At 35.8% G+C, this 21,769-nt stretch overlaps 2 protein-coding genes across 4 annotated transcripts; one reads left to right on the top strand and one right to left on the bottom strand.

The window, feature by feature from the left end:
- Positions 1 to 139: 139 nt before the first annotated feature.
- On the bottom strand, positions 140 to 2,900 carry LOC8272525 (threonine synthase 1, chloroplastic). Of its 2 annotated transcripts, XR_001534878.3 has the most exons (3): positions 1,140 to 2,900; positions 550 to 723; positions 140 to 448 (listed from the first exon to the last, which is right to left on the bottom strand). XR_001534878.3 is itself a non-coding variant. In XM_002514042.4 (2 exons), the coding sequence occupies exon 1, from the start codon at positions 2,777 to 2,779 to the stop codon at positions 1,160 to 1,162; it is 1,620 nt and encodes a 539-aa protein (XP_002514088.1). In that variant the 5' UTR covers positions 2,780 to 2,900; the 3' UTR covers positions 904 to 1,033; positions 1,140 to 1,159. The 2 variants fall into 2 exon arrangements, 1 of the variants encoding a protein (XP_002514088.1); XM_002514042.4 differs by lacking the exons at positions 140 to 448; positions 550 to 723 and adding an exon at positions 904 to 1,033.
- Positions 2,901 to 7,728: 4,828 nt separating this feature from the next.
- LOC8272524 (myosin-17) lies at positions 7,729 to 21,265 on the top strand. 2 transcript variants are annotated; one of them, XM_015716239.3, is made up of 39 exons: positions 7,729 to 8,049; positions 9,302 to 9,430; positions 9,792 to 9,935; positions 10,058 to 10,203; positions 10,279 to 10,435; positions 10,548 to 10,606; positions 11,096 to 11,255; positions 11,361 to 11,510; positions 11,585 to 11,721; positions 11,822 to 11,968; positions 12,138 to 12,239; positions 12,312 to 12,369; positions 12,466 to 12,567; positions 12,755 to 12,792; positions 12,948 to 13,074; positions 13,150 to 13,320; positions 14,223 to 14,354; positions 14,497 to 14,606; positions 14,729 to 14,789; positions 15,251 to 15,428; positions 15,690 to 15,895; positions 16,070 to 16,189; positions 16,298 to 16,396; positions 16,479 to 16,700; positions 17,218 to 17,357; positions 17,706 to 17,823; positions 17,909 to 17,959; positions 18,043 to 18,123; positions 18,297 to 18,467; positions 18,599 to 18,754; positions 18,850 to 19,056; positions 19,212 to 19,349; positions 19,452 to 19,522; positions 19,643 to 19,742; positions 19,819 to 19,875; positions 19,964 to 20,020; positions 20,135 to 20,215; positions 20,361 to 20,443; positions 20,586 to 21,265. In XM_015716239.3, exons 1-39 carry the CDS (start codon positions 8,047 to 8,049, stop codon positions 20,707 to 20,709), a joined length of 4,593 nt encoding a protein of 1,530 aa, XP_015571725.1. In that variant the 5' UTR covers positions 7,729 to 8,046; the 3' UTR covers positions 20,710 to 21,265. The 2 variants fall into 2 exon arrangements, with proteins under 2 accessions (XP_015571725.1, XP_025012248.1); XM_025156480.2 differs by having other exon boundaries at positions 17,909 to 17,950.
- Positions 21,266 to 21,769: the final 504 nt, after the last annotated feature.

The raw sequence follows: 21,769 nt of genomic DNA on the forward strand, positions 1-21,769 counted from the left end.
GAGCAATGGAGCATTTGAATTTCACAATTGCAATAAACTTCTATCTCGTAGATCTTATGTAATAAGCTAAACGAGGAAAAGTTTTTAAAAAATAGAAACATACTCTTTTACTCCCAATGGGAAGAGTCACCACTGTACCTGAAGGCTGAAACACTATAGTAACTATAGCCATTTAGAAAAATAAAAATTACGACCAATAATGATCTGCTGCCAAAAGTACAAAGGCTCTTACAATTCCCCACACAACCAACTGCATATGCAAGTCGAGGCAGTTTATGCCAGATATACTGAACAGCATATTAGTAAAAGCTCCAATAATCTATGGAACAATTTTGCAAACGAGGTATTTGACCAGTGGGGGGGTTTCAACCTGTTAAAAATGCGGTCAATCACATCACATCACCTCATCAACAACAGTACAACATCGACTGGTGTGGTGTTTCACAAGCTGCAAGTACAGTTAGTTTTGAGCTTCAGCAAAACCACAGTACACCCACTTCGTCTTATATAGCCTAACATAGCTTAAACAAACAATAAATTCTTACTTACAGATTCATAATAACCAGTCAATTCTTAGGTGTTTTTGTGCTGCTCCCCATACATCAAAGATTCATAGTGAAACTAGAGTGTCCAGAGGTTCAGCTTTCTTATGCCCTGCTTAGGAATGGAAATGGGAATGGGTAGTATGATACCCTTACCCAAAAATTACATGTCTACGCATACCTGTATCAACACCCATTCAGTTAAGGAATAATAAACCCATTCACATACTCAAAAGGTTAATCCACTCATAAACCATTACTCCAATAGTTGCCAAAATATTTTCAAAATATATATGTAAATAAAACATCGAGTACTGATGGATAACTACATTTGGCCTTTCTTATGTCTTGCTGCAACACCTATCAAAAAGCAGGCTAATTTATTGACTCATCTGTAAGCACATAAACATCAATCACAGCATTCTCAACGTGCTAAAATTACAGCAGTTAGTGTCTCAAACTGGATACCAACATCCTTTTACCAAGGCAACCTACAACATCAATTATAAGAAATGAAACACCAAAAAAGTATATAATTTAACAAAACAGCTCTTAAAAGTCAAACACAGCTCAAAGAGTACAAAGTGCTGAACTTACAAAATCGGCAAAAGAGTGGTTTACTTGGGAGCCTTATTACCCAAATACGTCTTCAAAACATCCATTACCGCACCAAAATCTGCCTTAACTTGCACAGGTGGGTTAGCATACTTGCAAGCCATATCTGGTATTGCTTTGGAGTGGTAATCAATCTTAGACTGTGTAAATTTCAACCCATGAGCTGTACTGACCACAACTGTCCTGTCCATAGGCCCTATAATCCCACTATTCCTAAGCTTAATCAAAGCTGTCAACGCAACTCCAGTATGAGGGCATATAAACATCCCAGTAGAATCGGCTTGCGCCATTGCATCCATCAACTCCTCTTCTGTGGCTTCCTCGACAATTCCGTTGCATTTCTTTAAAGCATATACAGCTCTATCTATAGAAACCGGGTCTCCAATCTGTATAGCTGAAGCAAATGTTGAATTCGCTTTCACAGGCTTAAAATCTTTCCATCCTGACTTGTAATATAAATAAAGCGGATTAGCATTAGCAGCTTGAGCACAAACTAATCTAGGTATTCTATCAACAAGCCCTAGTTCATGACACATCTTAAACCCTTTATAAAAAGCATATATATTCCCTAAATTGCCACCTGGAACTATAACCCAATCCGGTACTTCCCAATCAAACTGCTGCAATATCTCAATTGCGGCAGTTTTTTGCCCTTCTAACCTCAAACTATTCAACGAATTCGCTAAATAAATGGGCAATTCAGCAGTAACTTCGCGAATCAATTTCATACACCCATCAAAATCAGTGTCTATACTCAACACAAATGCTCCATTCGCAATTGGTTGCACTAATTGCGCAATTGAGATTTTATTCGCTGGCAAAAACACAATCGATGGAATCCCAGCCGACGCACAATAAGCCGACAATGCAGCTGATGTATCTCCAGTGGAGGCGCAACCAACGCCGACCACCGGTTTTTTCATCTTACGCAAACGATTAACTTGACTAACCAAAACAGTCATACCTAAATCTTTAAAACTGCCTGTATGGCTAATGCCACAATGTTTAACCCATAAATCATTCATGCCTAGAAACTGTTTGCCAAATCTCTCAGCCCAAAATAAATTAGAGTTTCCCTCAAAAGCGGACACTATATCATCAGGATCGATTTCGGGCAAGACCCATTCCTTTTTAGACCAAACACCTGACCCGTAAGGCCACGTGGTTTTCCCCACGCGCGAATCGAATAAGTCACGCCAATACCCGCCGTCGAATTTTTTTAATGCTTCCATGTCGTGCTGCACGTCCAGTAAACCGCCAGAACGACTTCTGTATACGATCTCATCAAGCGAGTAATATTCACGCGAGTCAGGTGGCGCGTTGAACGGGATGTACTTAGCGGAAAAGGTGTTAACGGCGGAGGATGAAGAGCGGTGACGGCGTGCCTCGTCGCGAATGTTTTCTTCGGCGGGACGGCGGTGCTTGGTGGTGACAGGTGGCGTGTTGTTAGAGGAAGCGGAGGGATCGAGTGTGGAGGAGGTGCATGATATTGGGGTAACGATACGACGGGTTGTGGTGGTGGTGGTGGAGGAGAGTTTAGAGTTGCGATGGAATTGTTTGTGTTTGTTGTGAGTTAGAGAGGACGCGAGCGAAGAGTGAAACAGTGAAGATGAAGTTGCCATGGCTGCGGGGGCGATGGGTTGATTTGCTACTTCTTCTTCCCTTTTAATTTGTTTTCGTTTTGGCTTTCTTTTATGATATTATTTGGATGGGATGAAAATGCCAGTGGCTATTGTTGACAGGCAAAATACATTATTATTAATATTATTATTACTGTTACTGCATTATGTTCCATATGTATAATTGAATACCTAGGATTTTATTTATTTCGATTTTTAATTCTTTTATTCAATTAAAAAAAAAAAATCATCGTCGGGAATAAAGTTTTGGCAGCCTTACTTTTCTAATCTTCTTTTAAATTTTTGAGAGTTTATTTTAAATATTCACAAAGAAAAATAGTTAATTTTTATATATTGTTAACCAAAATAGGAATTAATAAAATAATATTTTATATGTAAAAAGTATTTCAATTGTGTGTAAGGATTTAAATTAAATAAAACAAACAATATTTGGCAGTCAATTGAATGTAAAAAATGTAAGGTGCTCTCTCAATTGGATCTTTTTGAACAAGTACAGGACTTTTAACATAATTAGCTAGCTTTTTTTATTGATAAGGGGAAAGGACTGAGAAAGAGGGCACAACAGACTACAAACTGCAGCGGGTGTCGGTTCGGTTCGTTCACCCGAGATTAGCAACAACTTTGGATAGCTGTAGGCCTGCTCTGAATTTCCAATTTTATCAGATCAACAATTTTACCATCACCGATGCAACTCTTACTCTATACATGGATAGAGAGTATAATTAAAGAAAACATAGAGAAGAATGTGAAAAAAGGAAAAATTAAAATTATCATATTTAGCTGTTAAGATATATTAAAAAGAACATGAAAATTTCTTTTTATAAAAATTAAAATTGGCCAATAAATATTCTAATTAATAAAAAGATATTAAATCTTAATCAAATATACTTGTACATTTATTATTATAATATTAATTTGATTATTCCTCTATCGACTGAATTTTATTTATATTATATATATAAACATCATATTTTAATCATCATCTTTTTGTCATCGTTTTCCTTTTTCACCTCTCCAAACATAGAGTTAAAATTCACGACGGCACAAAAAAATCTAGCTTTCGCTTCCGCTCCTCCGCCTCTGGTTTCCAAACTCAAATAGTTTCAAAATACATAGTGAGAAAATGAAAGAAATGAAAACGTGATAAAGATGATGGGAAACAGTTTTATTACCAAATTGCCCTCTCCTTTTTCTCTGAGATTGTTTGCTCTAAATTTTTTATTTATGGTATTTTGGAACATAATGTATTATTTTAAATTTTATTTTTAATCGAATAAAAGTGTTCGTAGTTTAGTCAAATCATAAATGTAGTGTTCTACTGTTATCTGTTTTCTTTTTTAAAAATATATATACGTTAGACTATATTTTAAAAATAAAAAATGTGTTTTAAATTTCACTTACCATATTGAGGCTGCATGCAACTTGAACTCACCATCTTGTTTGGATGATGGTATTTTGGTAAGCTAAATCTCTTGATAACTAATGATTTCTGTGCTTGGGAAGAGGGTTTTATATGAAGAAAAATTAGCCAAGTTATCAGCAAAACAATTGTATTCTCTATTTATGTAATTGAAAGAGCAATTCTCATGCAATAAACTGAATTAATTATGGTGTTAAACACATGATTACGAAATCAATGCTAGTCAATTAGATTACATTTGATCCATTTAATTACTAACAGAAAATATATGATTCGAAAATGAAAAAGGAGAGCCACGCAACTTAATCTTATTAGTTATTAGGAGTACCAATAAGACAGGAAAAAAGACATTTAACAATAAAGTAAGGCATTGATCTTAAAATGACGAATCTTTAAATTTTTTCCGTTGTTTAGTTGGTGAATACAGAGAGATAAGAGTTATTTTGGCAGCTAGTAATGGATTATTAAAATTGTTTGTATGACTTGTTTAGCAGGTATCTAATTATATTAATAAATTATTAACTCAAAATAAAATAATTAATGGTTGTGATTTTATAATATAATATAATAAAATTGTATTTAACGATAATTTATAGATTCCATGATCATTTATCATACTGATAACAATCGCTAATAAAATTCTATCAAACTGTTTAATTTATCAGCTATCAGCTGCATTAATCAACCGAACCAAATAGGGCCTTACTAATTTCCATAAGCTCTTATTTGGGTGTTTTCTTACATTCAAAGGAGGCAAAAGACCAAAGATTAGTACAATCGAGGAAAAGATGTGCCTCTATAATCTTGGAGTAAAACCTCTCTAATACCCACAAGAGCATCATGCAAAATGAGACAACCAAAGTGCATGTTAAACCAGCAAGAGTAGGCTTGTCATACACCTATTACCTTCTCGACAGACATGATGGAATTGTAGCTTCCAATTGAGAAGCTTCATCTTTTGAATATCCTTAATCCAAGCAAGATATTGAATCCCTAAATTATTGGAATCTAACATAGCATCCACAACGTTCTTATTATCACATTCAATAATGAGCTTTTAGATAAGTTTATCTCTCACTACCTGAATGTCATACCAAATACCTCAAACCTCAGCCACCAAGACACTATTTGCACCCACATTGGCAATAAAACACATGATCCAATATCCATGACTATCTTTGAGTAAGCCATTGGCACTAGCTATCCCATCTACCAATACTCCTCTATAACCTTGGAGTAAAACCTCTATAATACCCACAAGAGCATCATGCAAGCCAAAATGCATGTTAAACCAGCGGGAGCAGACTTGTCATACACCTATTACCTTTTCGGCATATATGATGAAATTGTAGCTCCTAATTGAGAAGCCTCATCTTTTGAATATCCTTAATCCAAGCAAGATAATGAATCTCTGAATCATTGGAATCCAACATAGCATCCATAACGTTCTTATTATCACATTCGACAATGAACTTTTAAATACTTTTATCTCTCACAACTTGAATGTCATACTAAATACCTCAAAGCTCAGCCGCCAAGACACTATTTGCACCCACATTGGCAATAAAACCCATGATCCAATGTCCATGACTAAATTTGAGTAAGTCACTGGCACCAACTATCCCATCTAATAAATTATTCCTCCCGAACATGCATGCTAAAATTAGTAAAGGACATAGCCTCCATTGCCTCACCAAAGCTACAAGCCTTGGCCTTGACCAAGGCAGATAGATTATTCTTCACTTTATAGTCACAGAAAAAGAAAGAAAAATTAGTTTTCAGCATTAAAAGTTACAAGCTTCGCCCAAAAATTAAAGATCGAATGAGTATAAATGGGAATTTAAGCCTAACTATTAGCATGATTGACTTAATTGCTCTTTAACATTATATATTTTTTTTTAATTTTTTTTATTTATTTAATGTGAGATAATTTCGATATCCTTCAACATAGTAGTCATTTCATTGCACAACCTTTCATTCGTTGTTGTTGTTTTTCATTATCTAATTTTATTGTAGCATATACTTTTTGTTTCTTCTATTTTAATAGCTTTAAATAAATACTCGTATAGTTAATTGAAGTCAAGTTAACATTATTGTATAACCTTAAGATATTCAAAGGAAATTGATAATTTCACCAGCTCGATGAAATATATATATATATATATTATATATTTTTATAAATATATATATTATATATACTTATCTATTATATATATTTATATTAATTATTTATAATGTTTAATATTAACTAAAATTGCTAGTTATATTAGTAGTTTTGTTACTATTGAATTTTTAATTTCAAACCTTGAGTTTAGTTTAGATAAATGAAATCTGATTAATTAGAATTAGATTAGTATGTGAACACCGTACTTTTTACCGTCAATGAAAAATTTTGGTCACTTCTATTTCAAAAGATTGGTTACAGTTACACGTGTCAGAAGCAGGAAACGTTAGTACATACTAACGACATCTGTGTCTCCACAGGAGAAAATTTCTCCGACCCAAATACTTAGCTTAAAAAAATATATACGTGCCAGCAAATGGTGTGCGGACATGATTCTGTAATGTCTCACTTTTTTAATTTTATATGTTAATTCTTTTTTCTCTAAAATTGTTTATAATTACATGCCCCTTGAGGTCATCGGCTTGGGCTTGGTGGCTTTAATGTACAAGTTTGACCCTTGCTGGGTCCTAAAATATTTTATTTCCATATTTTAGCCATTCACACATTAGTATATTACTTTATAATTATATCATCTATTATTTATAGCAAAAGAAAAAGAGAATTTATCTTTTTGTATCCGTTACTTATAGTCTTTAATAATTTCTTTTTAATTTTTTTATAGTTTTTATTAAAATATATTTTTTTGTTTGTACACTTTTCTAGAAAAATACTAAACTGGGGTTTAATATTCCATTATATTAAAAATGCAATTTGTTTGTGAAATAGGGACCAGTTGTACCAGTATAATATTATTTTATTATATACTTTTAATAGGAATTATTTTTAGTTCACATTCAGAACAAGAAGTAAATAAAAAGGGACAAAGAAACAATAAAGTAAACCGAGACTCAAATTTTTGAATTGAGCACAGCCCTAGTTGAAAGTCGGTTAATTTTTGGTTGAATTGGACATATTTTGGCCGGTTGATTACGTGTCATGCCGTCTTTTCTTCTCTCTACAACCATTTAGTTCCGTGCACAAAATCAAAATGTATATTTACTTAAGCAATGGCTAATTCAGTAAATAGCACCGATTCGCTGTCCAAAAACACAGGGAAAGAATAATGATCTCACATAATATTGTCTCTAATGAAGCTATAATCTCGGGTTTAGAACTAAAATCACCGTCTTTTTTCTTAGTTACTGTTTGTGGCGACCACGAATGCACAACTAGCTTGCTATTTGGACCCCACTTGACTAGTAAGAGAAAGAAAGAAATTCTTTTTAGAGAGAGAAACAGCTTATAAGCTTTGCTTTTTGGTATTTAAGCTTCTTTAATCTCTCTGTTTTTTTCTTTTCCTTTTTGGCGTAAACAGAAAGAGATTTATTTTTCAAAAAAAAAAAATTGAAATCCTTGAAAAGAGCTTTTGTTTGGTTGTGGTTTATCATCTTCTTCTCCAGCTCAAACATTCAATTACAACAACTGAACCGCCGTTTTCGAAGAAGAAACAGGTTTGGAAGTTACAAAGGAGGAGGAGAAGAGGAGAAGATCTTTTGGTGTTATTTATCATCCGATCCGACTCACTGAGTCTCATTTCCGTTTGACTCGGTCATTTATTGTTTTAATGAGTTAAAGGAGAAAGAAGATCGCTGTATAGAAATCGCCATGGTAAACTTCGACAAATGAAAACGATAGAAATATTTTGGATTTGTTTATTTGTTGACTTGAATCGAATAGATATTAGAAGTTCTTTGTTGTTTGATTGTGAGATATTTGTAAATATCAACTTTCTTTCTACTTATTTATCAACTTTGAATTTTGTTTATTAATTTATTTGGTTGAGCGAAGTATGTGATATGATCTGGTTAAAGCTTGCTTAGTTATTTGCATTACTAGATGATAGGAAAAGGACTATCAAATGCAAGATTAGTAGATTTTAAATTATCTATTCAATTACCTGGTGGAGAAAATAGAATTTTGCACTATACTAATGTTATTATTCTTTTATAGAACAGTGCTCATATTTAGTTAGGCTAATAAGAACAAACAGAGGCTATACATACAACTGGTCAGCTATTAATCTTGAGGTTATATTACTTTTAGTACCAGCTATCACATGGATCATAATTGGGATTTTTTCCTTGTATTATAATTGGGATTTCTTTTTTTTCTTTTCACCAAGGAAACTAATGAATGATGGCTAGAAACTTAGATAGCATCATGCAATCTCACTTTTTAATCTATTGAGATTTGAGGTTATAGTTTGGAGTAGAAATAGAGATTTTGATTTGTATTATTGAGTAAAGAATTAGGGCAAAAGTTAGCATCTTCTTTCAATATATGGTCATTTCATCCTGGTATTAAGTAATAGCACCTCTTCACTTATCCAGACTCGAGCACTGAAACTTTGGGAGTTCTTCTTGCGATTAGGCAGGTTGTTGTACAATGTGGAGCTCTGATTTGACTTCACATTTAACTCTTAGCCCATTTTAGCAATGTTGTTCAAATATACACTGCCTTTTGGGGCAATGTTGCCGCAGTCAACACCTGGAAATTGCAACATTTCTTTTGCTTTTTATGCACTACACTCTCTTTCCTCCTTTCTTCCTTCCCTTCTTTTATGATTCTTGGTTATCCCATAATGTCAGTATGATTACTTTATGCCTGATATTCTGTCCTGCTTAAGAAATCAATTGCCATAAAATCCGCAATTTGATCCTTCTTTGTGTGATTGCATCTCTATGATACTCTTCAACTAATGTACAATGCAGAATATGATGAAATACTCTGTTAGCATTATTAAATTTTATAGGCTATAAATTTTCAGTTTGTTGACTCATCACATCTCAAATCAAATCTTATTCTTGTTCGAAGTATATCTGCCCTTTTCTTCTATGACTAATGTGATTTCGTTTTGCAGGCAACAGCAGTTAATATTATAGTAGGTTCTCATGTCTGGGTTGAAGATCCGAAGGTGGCATGGATAGACGGGGAAGTTTTTAAAATAAATGGTGAAGAAGTTCATGTTCATGCTTCAAATGGGAAAACAGTGAGTTATACATTCATTTATTATGTTTCTTTGTGATTATGCATATCATATACCAATGAAATTTCTAGAATGTGCCAATTACAGAAGCACAATTGTTAGCAATTAGAGCTGCCTGTAACTTTATTTTTAGAGTTGGTGTCGTTTAGCCATTTTCCAGCAAAATATTCCTTCCATTTGGACATATATCAATGGTTCTCTCTCTCTCTCTCTCTGTGAAAATCATTTCTAGTTTATGGTCTTATCTTCAAAATTGGAAATTTTTGCAGGTTCTTGCAAATATCTCCAAATTCTCTCTCTCTCTCTCTGTTTGAAAGTCGTTTCTAGTTAATGGTCTTATCTTCAAAACTGGAAATTTTTGCAGGTTATTGCAAATATCTCCAAAGTGTTTCCCAAGGATACTGAAGCTCCTCCAGGAGGTGTGGATGACATGACAAAGCTGTCATATTTACACGAGCCAGGCGTTTTGCATAACTTGGCTGCGAGATATGAACTTAATGAAATCTACGTAAACTACTTTCTGAAATCTCTTTCTCAACTGATGTAATGAAGTAGATTTTGACACCTTGAAAGTTCTCAATTGAGTAGTATACCTTTCATTAAGTGACATGTTGAATCTATGTGTTACAGACATACACTGGAAATATACTGATTGCTATAAACCCATTTCAAAGATTACCGCATCTATATGATACTCACATGATGGAACAATATAAAGGTGCTGGATTTGGAGAGCTAAGCCCTCATGTTTTTGCAGTTGCAGATGTTGCATACAGGTAATTGTACTAATTCTATTAGATCTCACATTTTCATATAATGTTTATGCTGAACTCTCTGTTTTACTTGCACAGGGCAATGATGAACGAGGGTAAAAGCAACTCGATTCTAGTTAGTGGAGAAAGTGGTGCTGGTAAGACTGAGACAACAAAAATGCTTATGCGATATCTTGCATACCTTGGAGGTCGGTCTGGGGTGGAAGGGCGAACTGTTGAACAACAAGTTCTGGAAGTAAGATAAAGAGCTTTTTCCGCTTTTTCTATGATTTACTAATATCAATTAATCTTAGTAAGATGGACCATGTTCTCTGATATGGTGTTTCTTGTCTACTGAAATTTTGCAGTCCAATCCAGTTCTTGAGGCATTTGGCAATGCCAAAACTGTCAGGAATAACAATTCGAGGTGAATACTCTTTTAATCTTTGACTAATTTAGCAAATACGATGTTGGGGTGTGAAATCTGATCTGGAGGTTGAATTGCACAAGAGGTCCAACAAGCAAATCAACTAAGAGACTAGAGAAATTAGATTCTTTTTTCCTTAAGGCTGAATTTGTGTCAGAAAAAAATGGACGAAATACTCTTGATGATTGGTTGTATCTAGGCTGACTGTGCATATAGAGCATAATATGAGCAATGCCAGGATTCTCTTTGTGTATTTCTGATATTCTGTTCTTGGTTGATATAGATGAACTGAAGGGGTCACTTCATGGTCTTTGATCATCTGCTCCTTTCCCCATTGCATAACGCTTGTTTTTTTATTCATCCTCCTGATTTCAATATGCAGTCTCCGGAACTTACTGGAGATATTGTTCAGACTGTGGTGTGCATAATCTTATTTGTTGCTTGTATGTTATCTGATTTATCTGTATATTCATTCACGTCAAATTGCAGTCGTTTTGGTAAATTTGTTGAGATACAATTTGACAAGAATGGGAGGATATCCGGGGCAGCTGTACGAACTTATTTGCTTGAGAGGTCTCGGGTTTGCCAAATTTCAGATCCTGAAAGAAATTACCATTGTTTTTACCTTCTCTGTGCTGCCCCTCTAGAGGTATTGGTTCCTTGCCTTCGTATTGAGATTTCTCCTGACTTTGCATTTTGTACTCCTATGCTTGTGTTTGTATGCAAGGCTCATTATTGTCCCTTGAGTTTTTAGGAAAGAGCGAAGTATAAGTTGGAAGACCCTAAATCTTTCCATTACTTGAACCAATCCAACTGCTATGCATTGGATGGAGTAGATGATGCTGAGGAATATATTGCAACTAGAAGGGCAATGGATATAGTTGGCATCAGTGAAGAAGAGCAGGTTAGTCGTCCATTAGTCCTAAGAAATGTTGCATGCTTGCTGCTGCCCTTACAACCTGTGTATTTTCCTTTCAGGAGGCAATATTTAGGGTTGTAGCTGCAGTTCTACATCTTGGAAACATTGAATTCGCAAAGGGAAAAGAGATAGACTCTTCTGTTATCAAGGATGAGAGATCTAGATTCCATCTTAATACTACAGCGGAGCTGCTCAAGTATAGCGTACTTTATTCCTTCTTATGTATCTATGTGTGCTGTGGTATTTATTCCTTATGATTATATGAGCCATATGCATCAACTTATTCTGTAATGTAGGTGTGATGCCAAGAGCTTAGAAGATGCACTGATTAAGCGTGTTATGGTAACTCCAGAAGAGGTTATCACAAGGACTCTGGACCCTGTTGGCGCATTAGTTAGCAGGGATGCCCTGGCTAAAACCATTTATTCCCGCTTGTTTGACTGGTAAAGGAACTTCCTTCTCAGTTAACTGTATTTTCCTTTCATATTTTGTAAAATTATCGTCAAGCTTAGCTAAAAGCAAAGTCATTTTGGGCCTATTGAATCTTTAGATTTCCAAATAATGCTCGCATAAAGTTAGTTCATGATGGGTTCTTATTTAAAATCTTTGCAGGCTTGTGGATAAAATTAACAATTCAATTGGGCAGGATCCAAACTCAAAACAACTAATTGGTGTACTTGATATATATGGTTTTGAAAGTTTTAAGTTCAATAGGTAAACCTTCAAACTTCAGATGTTATTTGCTATGATGTGTTGCCGTAATATTTTCATTTGCCTATCATACAGTTTTGAGCAGTTCTGTATCAACTTTACAAACGAAAAACTGCAACAGCACTTCAACCAGGTTCGTTGCTTTTTGTCATTGTGCTTGCCAATTAAAATTTCTCGCTACTATTGATATTGCTGATTTTGAGACTATGGGTGCTTGGAAATATTGCAGCATGTCTTTAAAATGGAACAGGAAGAATATACAAAAGAAGAAATAAACTGGAGCTACATAGAATTCGTGGATAACCAAGATGTCTTGGATCTGATTGAAAAGGTCTTGTACACTTACTCAACCTGATGCTTTTAACTTATTTTATTGTTACTTGTTCGAGAATTATATGCTTGACAGAATAGTGTTAGCAATCATTCACAGTATGTTCTTTCATCTATATATCAACTTGTTGCATACTTCTGATGTGTGGTCTAAGAAATTTATAAGTGTTCTCTTCGACTTGTTGCAGAAACCTGGGGGAATTATAGCACTTCTAGATGAAGCCTGGTATGTAGTGAATGTTGTACTTTATTTTTATTTTATTTCTTGTACATTTTTATGGGATATTTACTTTGGAGATCACAGAATCTACTTGACATGCTGCTACCTATTATCGTATATTTCAAAGATGAACTCAAGTTTCTTTTGGTTGCTTCGTACAGCATGTTTCCTAAATCAACGCATGAAACTTTTGCTCAGAAATTGTACCAGACATTTAAAAACAATAAGCGCTTCATCAAACCTAAACTTTCTCGTACTAGTTTTACCATCTCTCATTATGCAGGGGAGGTAAATATATGTTGCTTTTATAGTTGTTTTCATTTTATTTGACTTCAGTAGATGCTGAAAGATTGTTCGTTTCAGGTTACTTATCTGGCGGATCAATTCCTTGACAAAAACAAAGATTATGTAGTGGCAGAACATCAGGATCTTCTGACGGCATCGAAGTGCTTCTTTGTAGCTGGTCTCTTTCCTCCACTTCCAGAGGAATCATCAAAATCCTCTAAATTTTCTTCAATAGGGTCACGCTTTAAGGTTCTATAAATTTGCTCTCTCCAGCCTACTGAAAGTGAACTTATCATTTATAGACAAATTTATTTGATGAAGATAAGAGCTCAATTTATGTGCTTGTTATTGGTGGACAGAGACCTATGGCCCATAGCAACATCAATATGATAAAATGTTCAGAATCTATAATTTAATTTGGGTTAAACAATTTGGGTAAAACAATTTCTTTATGTCAACAAAATGCAGATCTAACTGATAAGCCTGTGACAAAAAGTGTACAGAAATTGCATTAACCTGAAATTAGTGAAGATGGCATCTTTTCCCCCCTGGTTTTATGTGACAGTTGTGACCTTTTGATAAACACATTGACAAATGTAAAACTTCTCCCAAATATAGAACTCTGTGGCGTTTTTACAGAGTGACCATTTAGGTTTTTGGTGAAAGTGGCCATTGGTTTTGCCTTGAGGGTACTTGTCAAGGCATTAATGGTAATAGTAGGTAGAAAGTTGTAGTAATCTGGCCCTAATGTATGAGGCTTGTGGCCAGACAATGTTAACATTGTAAAAGTGGAATCCCCATCATTTCCTTGTTGCAAGCATTTGGAGTGGCAATTGCAGTGTTGGGTTTATCAATACTAAAGGCGAAATGAAGACCATAAACATGACATGTCACAATTTGGACGGAAAAACATTATAGCTTAAAAATAGATTCAGAAACATTAAAGTGCTGAATAAAGGATGTGCTCCAGTTTGGAGGTATGATGTTGTGTTTTGTTCTAGGTGTTGTTGTAGGATGATGGATGATGCATAAATTAAGAATACAAATTTTAGCTCTTAATTGGAATTTTGTTCTTTTGCTGTTTATGCTCCTGCACAATTATTGGTTGAGGTGCTTATTTTGACAATGGGAGGTGTGTTCAAAAACTGCAGCTGCAACTCCAGTCTTTGATGGAGACGTTGAATTCGACTGAGCCCCACTATATTAGATGCGTGAAGCCGAATAATGTTCTCAAGCCTATGATTTTTGAGAATGCGAACATTATTCAGCAACTACGTTGTGGTGTAAGTATAATTAGGCTACAGCTTTTTCATTGATGTATTCCTTTCATTCTGCAAATTTATAAGATTGAAAATTTGTATTTTATGTTCCTGGTTATTTTGGTAGTATGGTGTTTTATTTTTTTAATACATCATTTCTCTTTAGGGTGTTCTTGAGGCAATTAGAATCAGCTGTGCTGGATATCCTACAAGAAGGACCTTCTATGAGTTTCTTCTCCGTTTTGGTGTTCTTGCTCCAGAAGTTCTGGAAGGAAAGTAAGTTATGATTGAAAGGTCAAAAAAGAAAAAGAAAGAAAAGAAATGAAAATCAACATATCTCGTTCCCCTGTAGCTTTTTAGTCCTGTCTAATTAACTGCCATCCCTTGTTTCTGTGTAGCCATGATGACAAGGTTGCATGCCAAATGATTCTCGATAAAAGGGGTTTGAACGGTTATCAGGTAATAAATTTTTCTCGTTATTCTCCTAAATATGCTACTTTATCTGCCTAATAATGAGCACTGCAAACGAATATTAATTTTATTTCAAGTTTCTCTCACTTTGTGTTGCTATATGACTTGTTGAATTGTTGAAAGTTGTACTTTCTTGTTGCTGGTGGTGTTTGAGATCCTACCTGGAATCACTATTAGTAAACTTCAATCACCATCCAGATAGGCCCTTTAGTAATTTCAAGGCTCTGGATGCTTGGAATTGTAACTTCTGCCCAACTTTTTCTGTGTGTGACACCTTACTTTTGGATTATTATGAAGTCATTGGCTTGTGCTACATTGAATGGCTAGCCTGCCCACGTTCTAATCCCCTACCCCTTCCTGTTATATGTTGTCCATCTGTAAGTTGTTTCTTGCCAATGCAATATGTGATCTCCAATACCAAGTCGTGTGCGAAATTGTTGGTTTCACAGATAGGTAAGACAAAGGTCTTCCTAAGAGCTGGTCAGATGGCTGAACTGGACGCAAGAAGGGCGGAGGTGCTTGGTAATGCTGCTAGAACTATTCAAAGACAAAGCCGCACATATATTGCACGGAAGGAGTTCATTGCATTACGGAAATCTGCTGTTCATTTGCAATCTCATTGCAGAGGTATTCCTTAATCTTATTAGCTACTATTCTTCTTTATCTCTTGTTGCTTTTCAGTTTTCAGTTGTTCACAAAGAGAAACCGGAAATATGTAATCATGCAAATGAATGATAACTATCCAATCCGCTTCAAAAGAAAATTTCATTGAGAACGGTTATTTTGTTAAATTTACGGGTGTGCACAAGTTTATTTTACTTTATTGTGTTTATTCATCAAAATTCTGATTGAGGTTATAACCTTTTTGTTGTTTGCTACTGCATTCAGGTGTATTGGCTCGCAAACTATTTGAGCAGTTGCGACGTCAAGCAGCAGCTTTGAAGATTCAGAAGAATTTCAGACGATATACTGCCAGGAAATCCTACTTGACTCTACATTCATCTGCAGTTACGTTGCAGACAGGCTTAAGGGCGATGACTGCTCGTGATGAATTCAGATTTAGAAAGCAAACTAAAGCTGCAATTGCTATCCAGGTTCCATTCATCTCCATGTCTTTTCTTGTATTCTTTTACAATTGAGAAGATGCTTGGAGTTTTTTAAATTATCTTTTGGAATTTTATCACTGGGAATCGAGTCAGATTTTTTAATCTTTTTTGCAACCTAAACTTAACAGATGATTGATTACTTTGGTTATTAATGACTTCCAGGCACAAGTGCGTTGCCACATAGCATATTCTTATTACAAGAGGCTTCAGAAGGCTGCACTAGTTTCTCAATGTGGCTGGAGGCAAAGGGTTGCTCGGAGAGAGCTGAGAAAGCTTAAAATGGTTCGATCAAAATCCTTAAAATGGTTTTGTTCATAAAGATTTAGAGTCCAAGCTTGCATCAGATTTTAAGAATGAATTCAGATGTTAATGATTAGAGTAAATTTTCAGGCTGCCAGAGAAACAGGTGCCCTTAAAGAGGCAAAAGACAAATTAGAAAAGCGTGTGGAAGAGCTTACATGGCGCTTACAGTTAGAGAAGAGATTGAGAGTATGTAAAATCACTTCATACCTGTGAAAGGCTGCTAGACTCATTTGCACCAACGTATCATCTATTTTCATTTCCATTGCAGACTGATTTGGAAGAGGAAAAGGCCCAAGAAATTTCCAAATTACAGGATGCTCTGCATGCAATGCAAATGCAAGTAGAAGAAGCAAACGCCAGAGTGATCAAAGAACAAGAGGCAGCTCGAAAAGCTATTGAAGATGCACCTCCAGTCATTAAGGAGACCCCTGTTATTGTTCAAGACACAGAAAAGGTTGAAAAATTAATGGCCGAGGTGGAGAGTTTGAAGGTATGCACTAAACATGGATGATCAAAGTTGAATTTCACAGCTTGTATCATTTATTATCATGTTTGTAGTGATATTCTCATCGAGATCATATAGATCAAAAGGGATCTTCTCAGAAGCTTTAATAACTGGCCATTACTGCTGGCATTTTAAACAATTAGGTGACTGTTGACTGCAGATTTGTTGCCCATCTCCTGACACTTGGCCTATGTTTGGGAAGGGAGGAGAATGAGTCAAGTGGTCCGCAAATATGTTTCTAGTGGGCCCCACATTTTCTGCTCCTCATTTTCCTCCATTTCCCAAACAAAGTGCTAGTGGTGTCTTGCTGTGGCTGCTTAAAATTTTAAGTCATATAATTGTGCATTTGCTTATTTGTGTAGATCAGGCTACAAATAACCAGTTCGCTAAAATTTTTCTAAAACAAATTTCATGACAAAATAAATGAAATATTGATAATTAGTCACCTACACTTGATTGTGGTGTCTCTGCTGGGACCTGATGAATTTATATCATCTTCCAGGCTTTGCTGCTATCAGAAAAACAGGCAGCAGAACAGGCAAGGAAAGCTTGTGCAGATGCTGAGGCCAGAAACTCTGAACTGGGCAGGAAACTTGAAGATGCAGCACAGAAGGCAGATCAGCTTCAGGAATCAGTTCAAAGGTCTGTCTTTGCTTATTGAAGTGGAACTGTTTAGGTGCTAAAGCTCCTACCATATAAATTGTATTATGTGCATGATACACCATGAGTCATGGGCTTATTGCTTATTAATTCAATACAATCTTCTGGCTCTTCCGTCCGGTTGTGTGTGTCTATTCACAATTTCATCCTTGTCATGGAAGCCAGTGAATCTGCTAGAGCTAGTACACAAATTCCTTATCATTTATAGTCCTGCATAGTTTTGATTAAGTCTGCACTTTCCATGTAAGTTCATGCTCTCTGCATGTGTGGATTTGTTCTCAAATAAACATGAAATGTTCTAAAAGATCAGTTTTTTTTTTTTTTTTTCAGGTTAGAGGAGAAACTTTCCAATTCAGAGTCTGAGAACCAAGTTCTTCGTCAACAAGCACTGACCATGTCACCGACAGGGAAATCCCTGTCTGCACGGCCAAAAACAATAATTATACAGGTATTTCTAGAACCTCTGATTCTTATTTATCCTTGCAATATGACATGGACGTTTCTAGTGATTCATGTTATTTGTTAAATACCAGAGGACTCCTGAGAATGGAAATGTTGCAAATGGAGAAATGAAGGTGGCATCAGTAAGAGTACCTGTCCTTTCCTTATAATGCAAACATGCAGTGTCATCAGTTTATATATTCTTACTTTCTACTGTGGATCTCAGGATATGATAGTTGCTACACCAAATGCACGTGAACCTGAGTCTGAGGAAAAACCACAGAAATCTCTCAATGAAAAGCAGCAGGTAAGTTGCTATATTATGCATTCAATTGATTGATCAAATAAACAATTAGTGTGGTAATTTAGTTTTTCTGGTAAAACATTTTTTTCTCCAAGTGTCAGATTCTGCAGCCTGTGAAGTTCACTATCTCTTTTCTCTTCTTAATTTTTTCTCTGCAATCTGCTTTCCTGATTCAGGAGAACCAGGATCTGCTGGTCAAGTGTATATCACAAAACTTGGGATTTTCTGGGGGCAAACCTGTCGCTGCTTGCATTGTGTACAAATGTCTTCTTCACTGGAGATCATTTGAAGTTGAAAGAACTAGTGTGTTTGATCGTATTATTCAAACAATAGCTTCAGCCATAGAGGTAGCTACTATCTTATGGAGTACATCATAACCACATTCAACCACAGGCTATCTTTGTTGCCTTTGTGCTTTGGTGTCAGCTTAAACAAGTTATGAATATACAACTAATATTGGAAATGTTGATATTTGCAGGTCCCGGACAACAATGATGTCTTGGCCTATTGGTTATCTAATTCATCTGCATTATTGCTTCTGCTCCAACATACCCTCAAGGCAAGTGGAGCGGCCAGCTTAACACCACAGCGGCGAAGGACAACATCAGCTTCTCTTTTTGGGAGGATGTCTCAAGTGAGAATTGTTCTTTTTTCTGATACCAGTGCTATATCCCATGGTGTAACCTATTTCCCAATTTTGCTTCTTCTGATTATTTATTCGGATTCTAGGGGCTTCGGGCATCTCCTCAAAGTGCTGGTCTCTCATTTCTTAATGGTCGAGCACTTAGTAGACTGGATGATTTACGACAGGTTGAGGCCAAGTATCCAGCATTACTGTTTAAGCAACAGCTTACTGCCTTCCTTGAGAAGATATATGGCATGATAAGGGACAATTTGAAGAAGGAGATCTCTCCTTTGCTTGGATTGTGTATTCAGGTGGCTGCTTAGTTACTTAGTGCACATAACTGCATCTGCTTTTCCTATTTAACAAGAGAGAACATTTTGAAAACCAAAAAAAAAGTCATTATGTACATGCATGCGTGTGCATGTAGGGCTCTCATTTGCTGATATTATTGTGAACACTAATGCAGGCACCAAGAACTTCCCGGGCAAGTTTGGTAAAAGGGCGCTCTCAGGCTAATGCTGTTGCTCAGCAAGCTTTAATTGCTCATTGGCAAAGCATAGTGAAAAGCTTAAACAGTTATCTGAAGATAATGAAGGCGAATTATGTGAGTTATAACGCTGTGGTATAATGTACTGTTTCTCTGGAGAAATGTAAGCAATCAAGATTTTCCTTGGAGAAGTGTCATTTTTTATACATTGCTCTGCAGGTACCTCCCTTCTTAGTCCGTAAAGTGTTTACTCAAATATTCTCATTCATTAATGTCCAGCTATTCAATAGGTAAGTCCACTAAAATGTCTCTTCCTTTCTGCCGCTATCTCCATTCATTCTTTGATTTGGTGACATATGAAGGCTGTTGTTTTACATGAAATTTACCATTTCCATTTTATATTTCTGCAGTCTTCTTTTGCGGCGTGAGTGTTGCTCATTCAGTAATGGAGAATATGTGAAAGCTGGTTTGGCTGAACTAGAGCAGTGGTGCTACGAAGCAACTGAGGAGGTTAGCTCTCAGCATTCTTTTCAACCTTTATCCCCTGCAATCTTACACATACTTAACATTTTTTTCTTCTGTGCAGTTTGCAGGTTCGGCCTGGGATGAACTGAAGCATATAAGACAGGCTGTTGGATTCCTTGTAATACTTGTTTCTAAAACTTTTGATATTTAACTAAAATATATAATATGCATATTGTGCTGATCTATATCTTCAATATTGCAACTAGGTCATACATCAAAAGCCTAAGAAGACCTTGAGTGAAATCACAAAGGAACTTTGCCCAGTTAGTGTCTTGCATCTTTTTAAGCTTATTTCTCAATTTTGGATCTATTTCCTATTCATCTTTTTTGTTTCTTGCAGTATTGCATCATTAATTGCCTTCTGTTCTGTTCTTCAGGTACTGAGCATACAGCAACTGTATAGGATCAGTACAATGTACTGGGATGACAAATACGGCACACACAGTGTGTCTTCAGATGTAAGTCGCCCTTCAGTTGGCAATATTATGTTGATTTACGTGGCTGTAAAACAGTGCTAAACCTTTTCCTTATCCATCATTGGTTTTGGTGTGTAAAGTTCCTGGTATATCTGTGCCTTTTTTCTAAACATCTTGGTTTTTACAGGTTATAAGCAGCATGAGAGTTATGATGACCGAGGACTCGAACAATGCTGTCAGCAGTTCTTTTCTGTTAGATGATGACTCCAGGTAGATTCCTTCTCCTTCAGGGTGAAGGGGAAGACCCCTCTGTATTGGAGTGTCCCAATACCTTCTACATCAATAACAGCTGTGTTCTTTGTTTGTCTTCACAATGACATCTAATTGTAGTTACAACTTGAATGGTTTGCAGCATCCCATTCACCGTGGATGACATCTCCAAGTCAATGAAGCAAGTAGACATTGCTGAGATTGATCCTCCACCATTAATTCGTGAAAACTCTGGCTTTGGTTTCCTACTTCCACGCTCCGAGTGATATACATCATCCCTTGCTGTTTAGAATCTTGTCCTTGTGGGTGTCCATAGGGATGCCCTATGCAAGAAAGTGCTAAGAACTGTGCATATAACCTGAATTGGCCATCACCAACCATGTGTATAATATTTTTGCACTAGTCTAAAGGCTGCCATACTTGGTGTCCAAGCCGATCACTCTTACCCTTGCGTTACATAAACAAAAGGGGGTATTTGTTCAGATGCCATATCACAGTTAAATGTGATATTTGCAATTATTCGAGGCAATGGCGCCTCGAATTTTTCTTATGCCTACAACAGGTTTAGTTCATATTTTTTTATTTATTTTATTTATTTTTTTAGCCAGGGCTGTTCCATATATTTGTTGGGTTTTGGGGTGCTGTAGTGGTTCTTCTGTTTTCTTTTTTGTTTTTGGATGTAAATGACGTCTGCCGCATTTTATAGGCGATTGTTTGTATGAGAAAACAAAGTTGTATGTAGTCTCAGTTTTTTTACCGATGTCTCAGATACATATACAATGGTTCTCTTGAAATATCTAAAGCAATTATGTTACGGGGTAATACTCTGAAAGTGCCAGCAGCGAACGCTCATTTTTTGAATTTGCTTGAATTCTGTGTACAGGCAACTTTTTTGGTGAGATTCTATTTTTGAATTGTTGAATTTGCAACCTATTTTTGTACATGCTTGAATGTGCAAACAGGCAACTTTTTTCTGAAATATTGAACATTATATTCAGAAGAAAATTTAGTCAGATTGTACCTTGTAATCTATGTGAAAACTTGCAGCTTAAACATGTAGAGTACCTCGCCTAATTGAAAGAAATAGCATAGTCAACGGACAGAGCATTCGATATTTAACTATTCTAATGCTTATGGCAACCAGTGTTCGCTACATAAATGAGCAAACATGTGCTCGAAGAAAGAGGACCTCAACTGTAGCAAAGATAACGTCAGCTTTGTGTACGGAGCAAAGAAAGACATAACAGATCTTGTACCCCTTTTTGTTTTGTTAGTAAAATCAGATGGTGTGACTGCCATGAGAAAGAATTAACAGATCCCATACCT

The sequence above is a fragment of the Ricinus communis genome, chromosome 3 (genome assembly GCF_019578655.1).
Source record: "Ricinus communis isolate WT05 ecotype wild-type chromosome 3, ASM1957865v1, whole genome shotgun sequence".
Taxonomy (NCBI): Eukaryota; Viridiplantae; Streptophyta; class Magnoliopsida; order Malpighiales; family Euphorbiaceae; genus Ricinus; species Ricinus communis.

Bases quoted from the DNA above. Each gene is read 5' to 3' on its own strand.
- LOC8272525 (XM_002514042.4), bottom strand. From the start codon at position 2,779: ATGGCAACTTCATCTTCACTGTTTCACTCTTCGCTCGCGTCCTCTCTA.
- LOC8272524 (XM_015716239.3), top strand. The intron at 9,936-10,057 runs GTAAACTACTTT...TATGTGTTACAG, and splicing joins ATGAACTTAATGAAATCTAC to ACATACACTGGAAATATACT. The intron at 19,350-19,451 runs GTGAGTTATAAC...ATTGCTCTGCAG, and splicing joins AGATAATGAAGGCGAATTAT to GTACCTCCCTTCTTAGTCCG.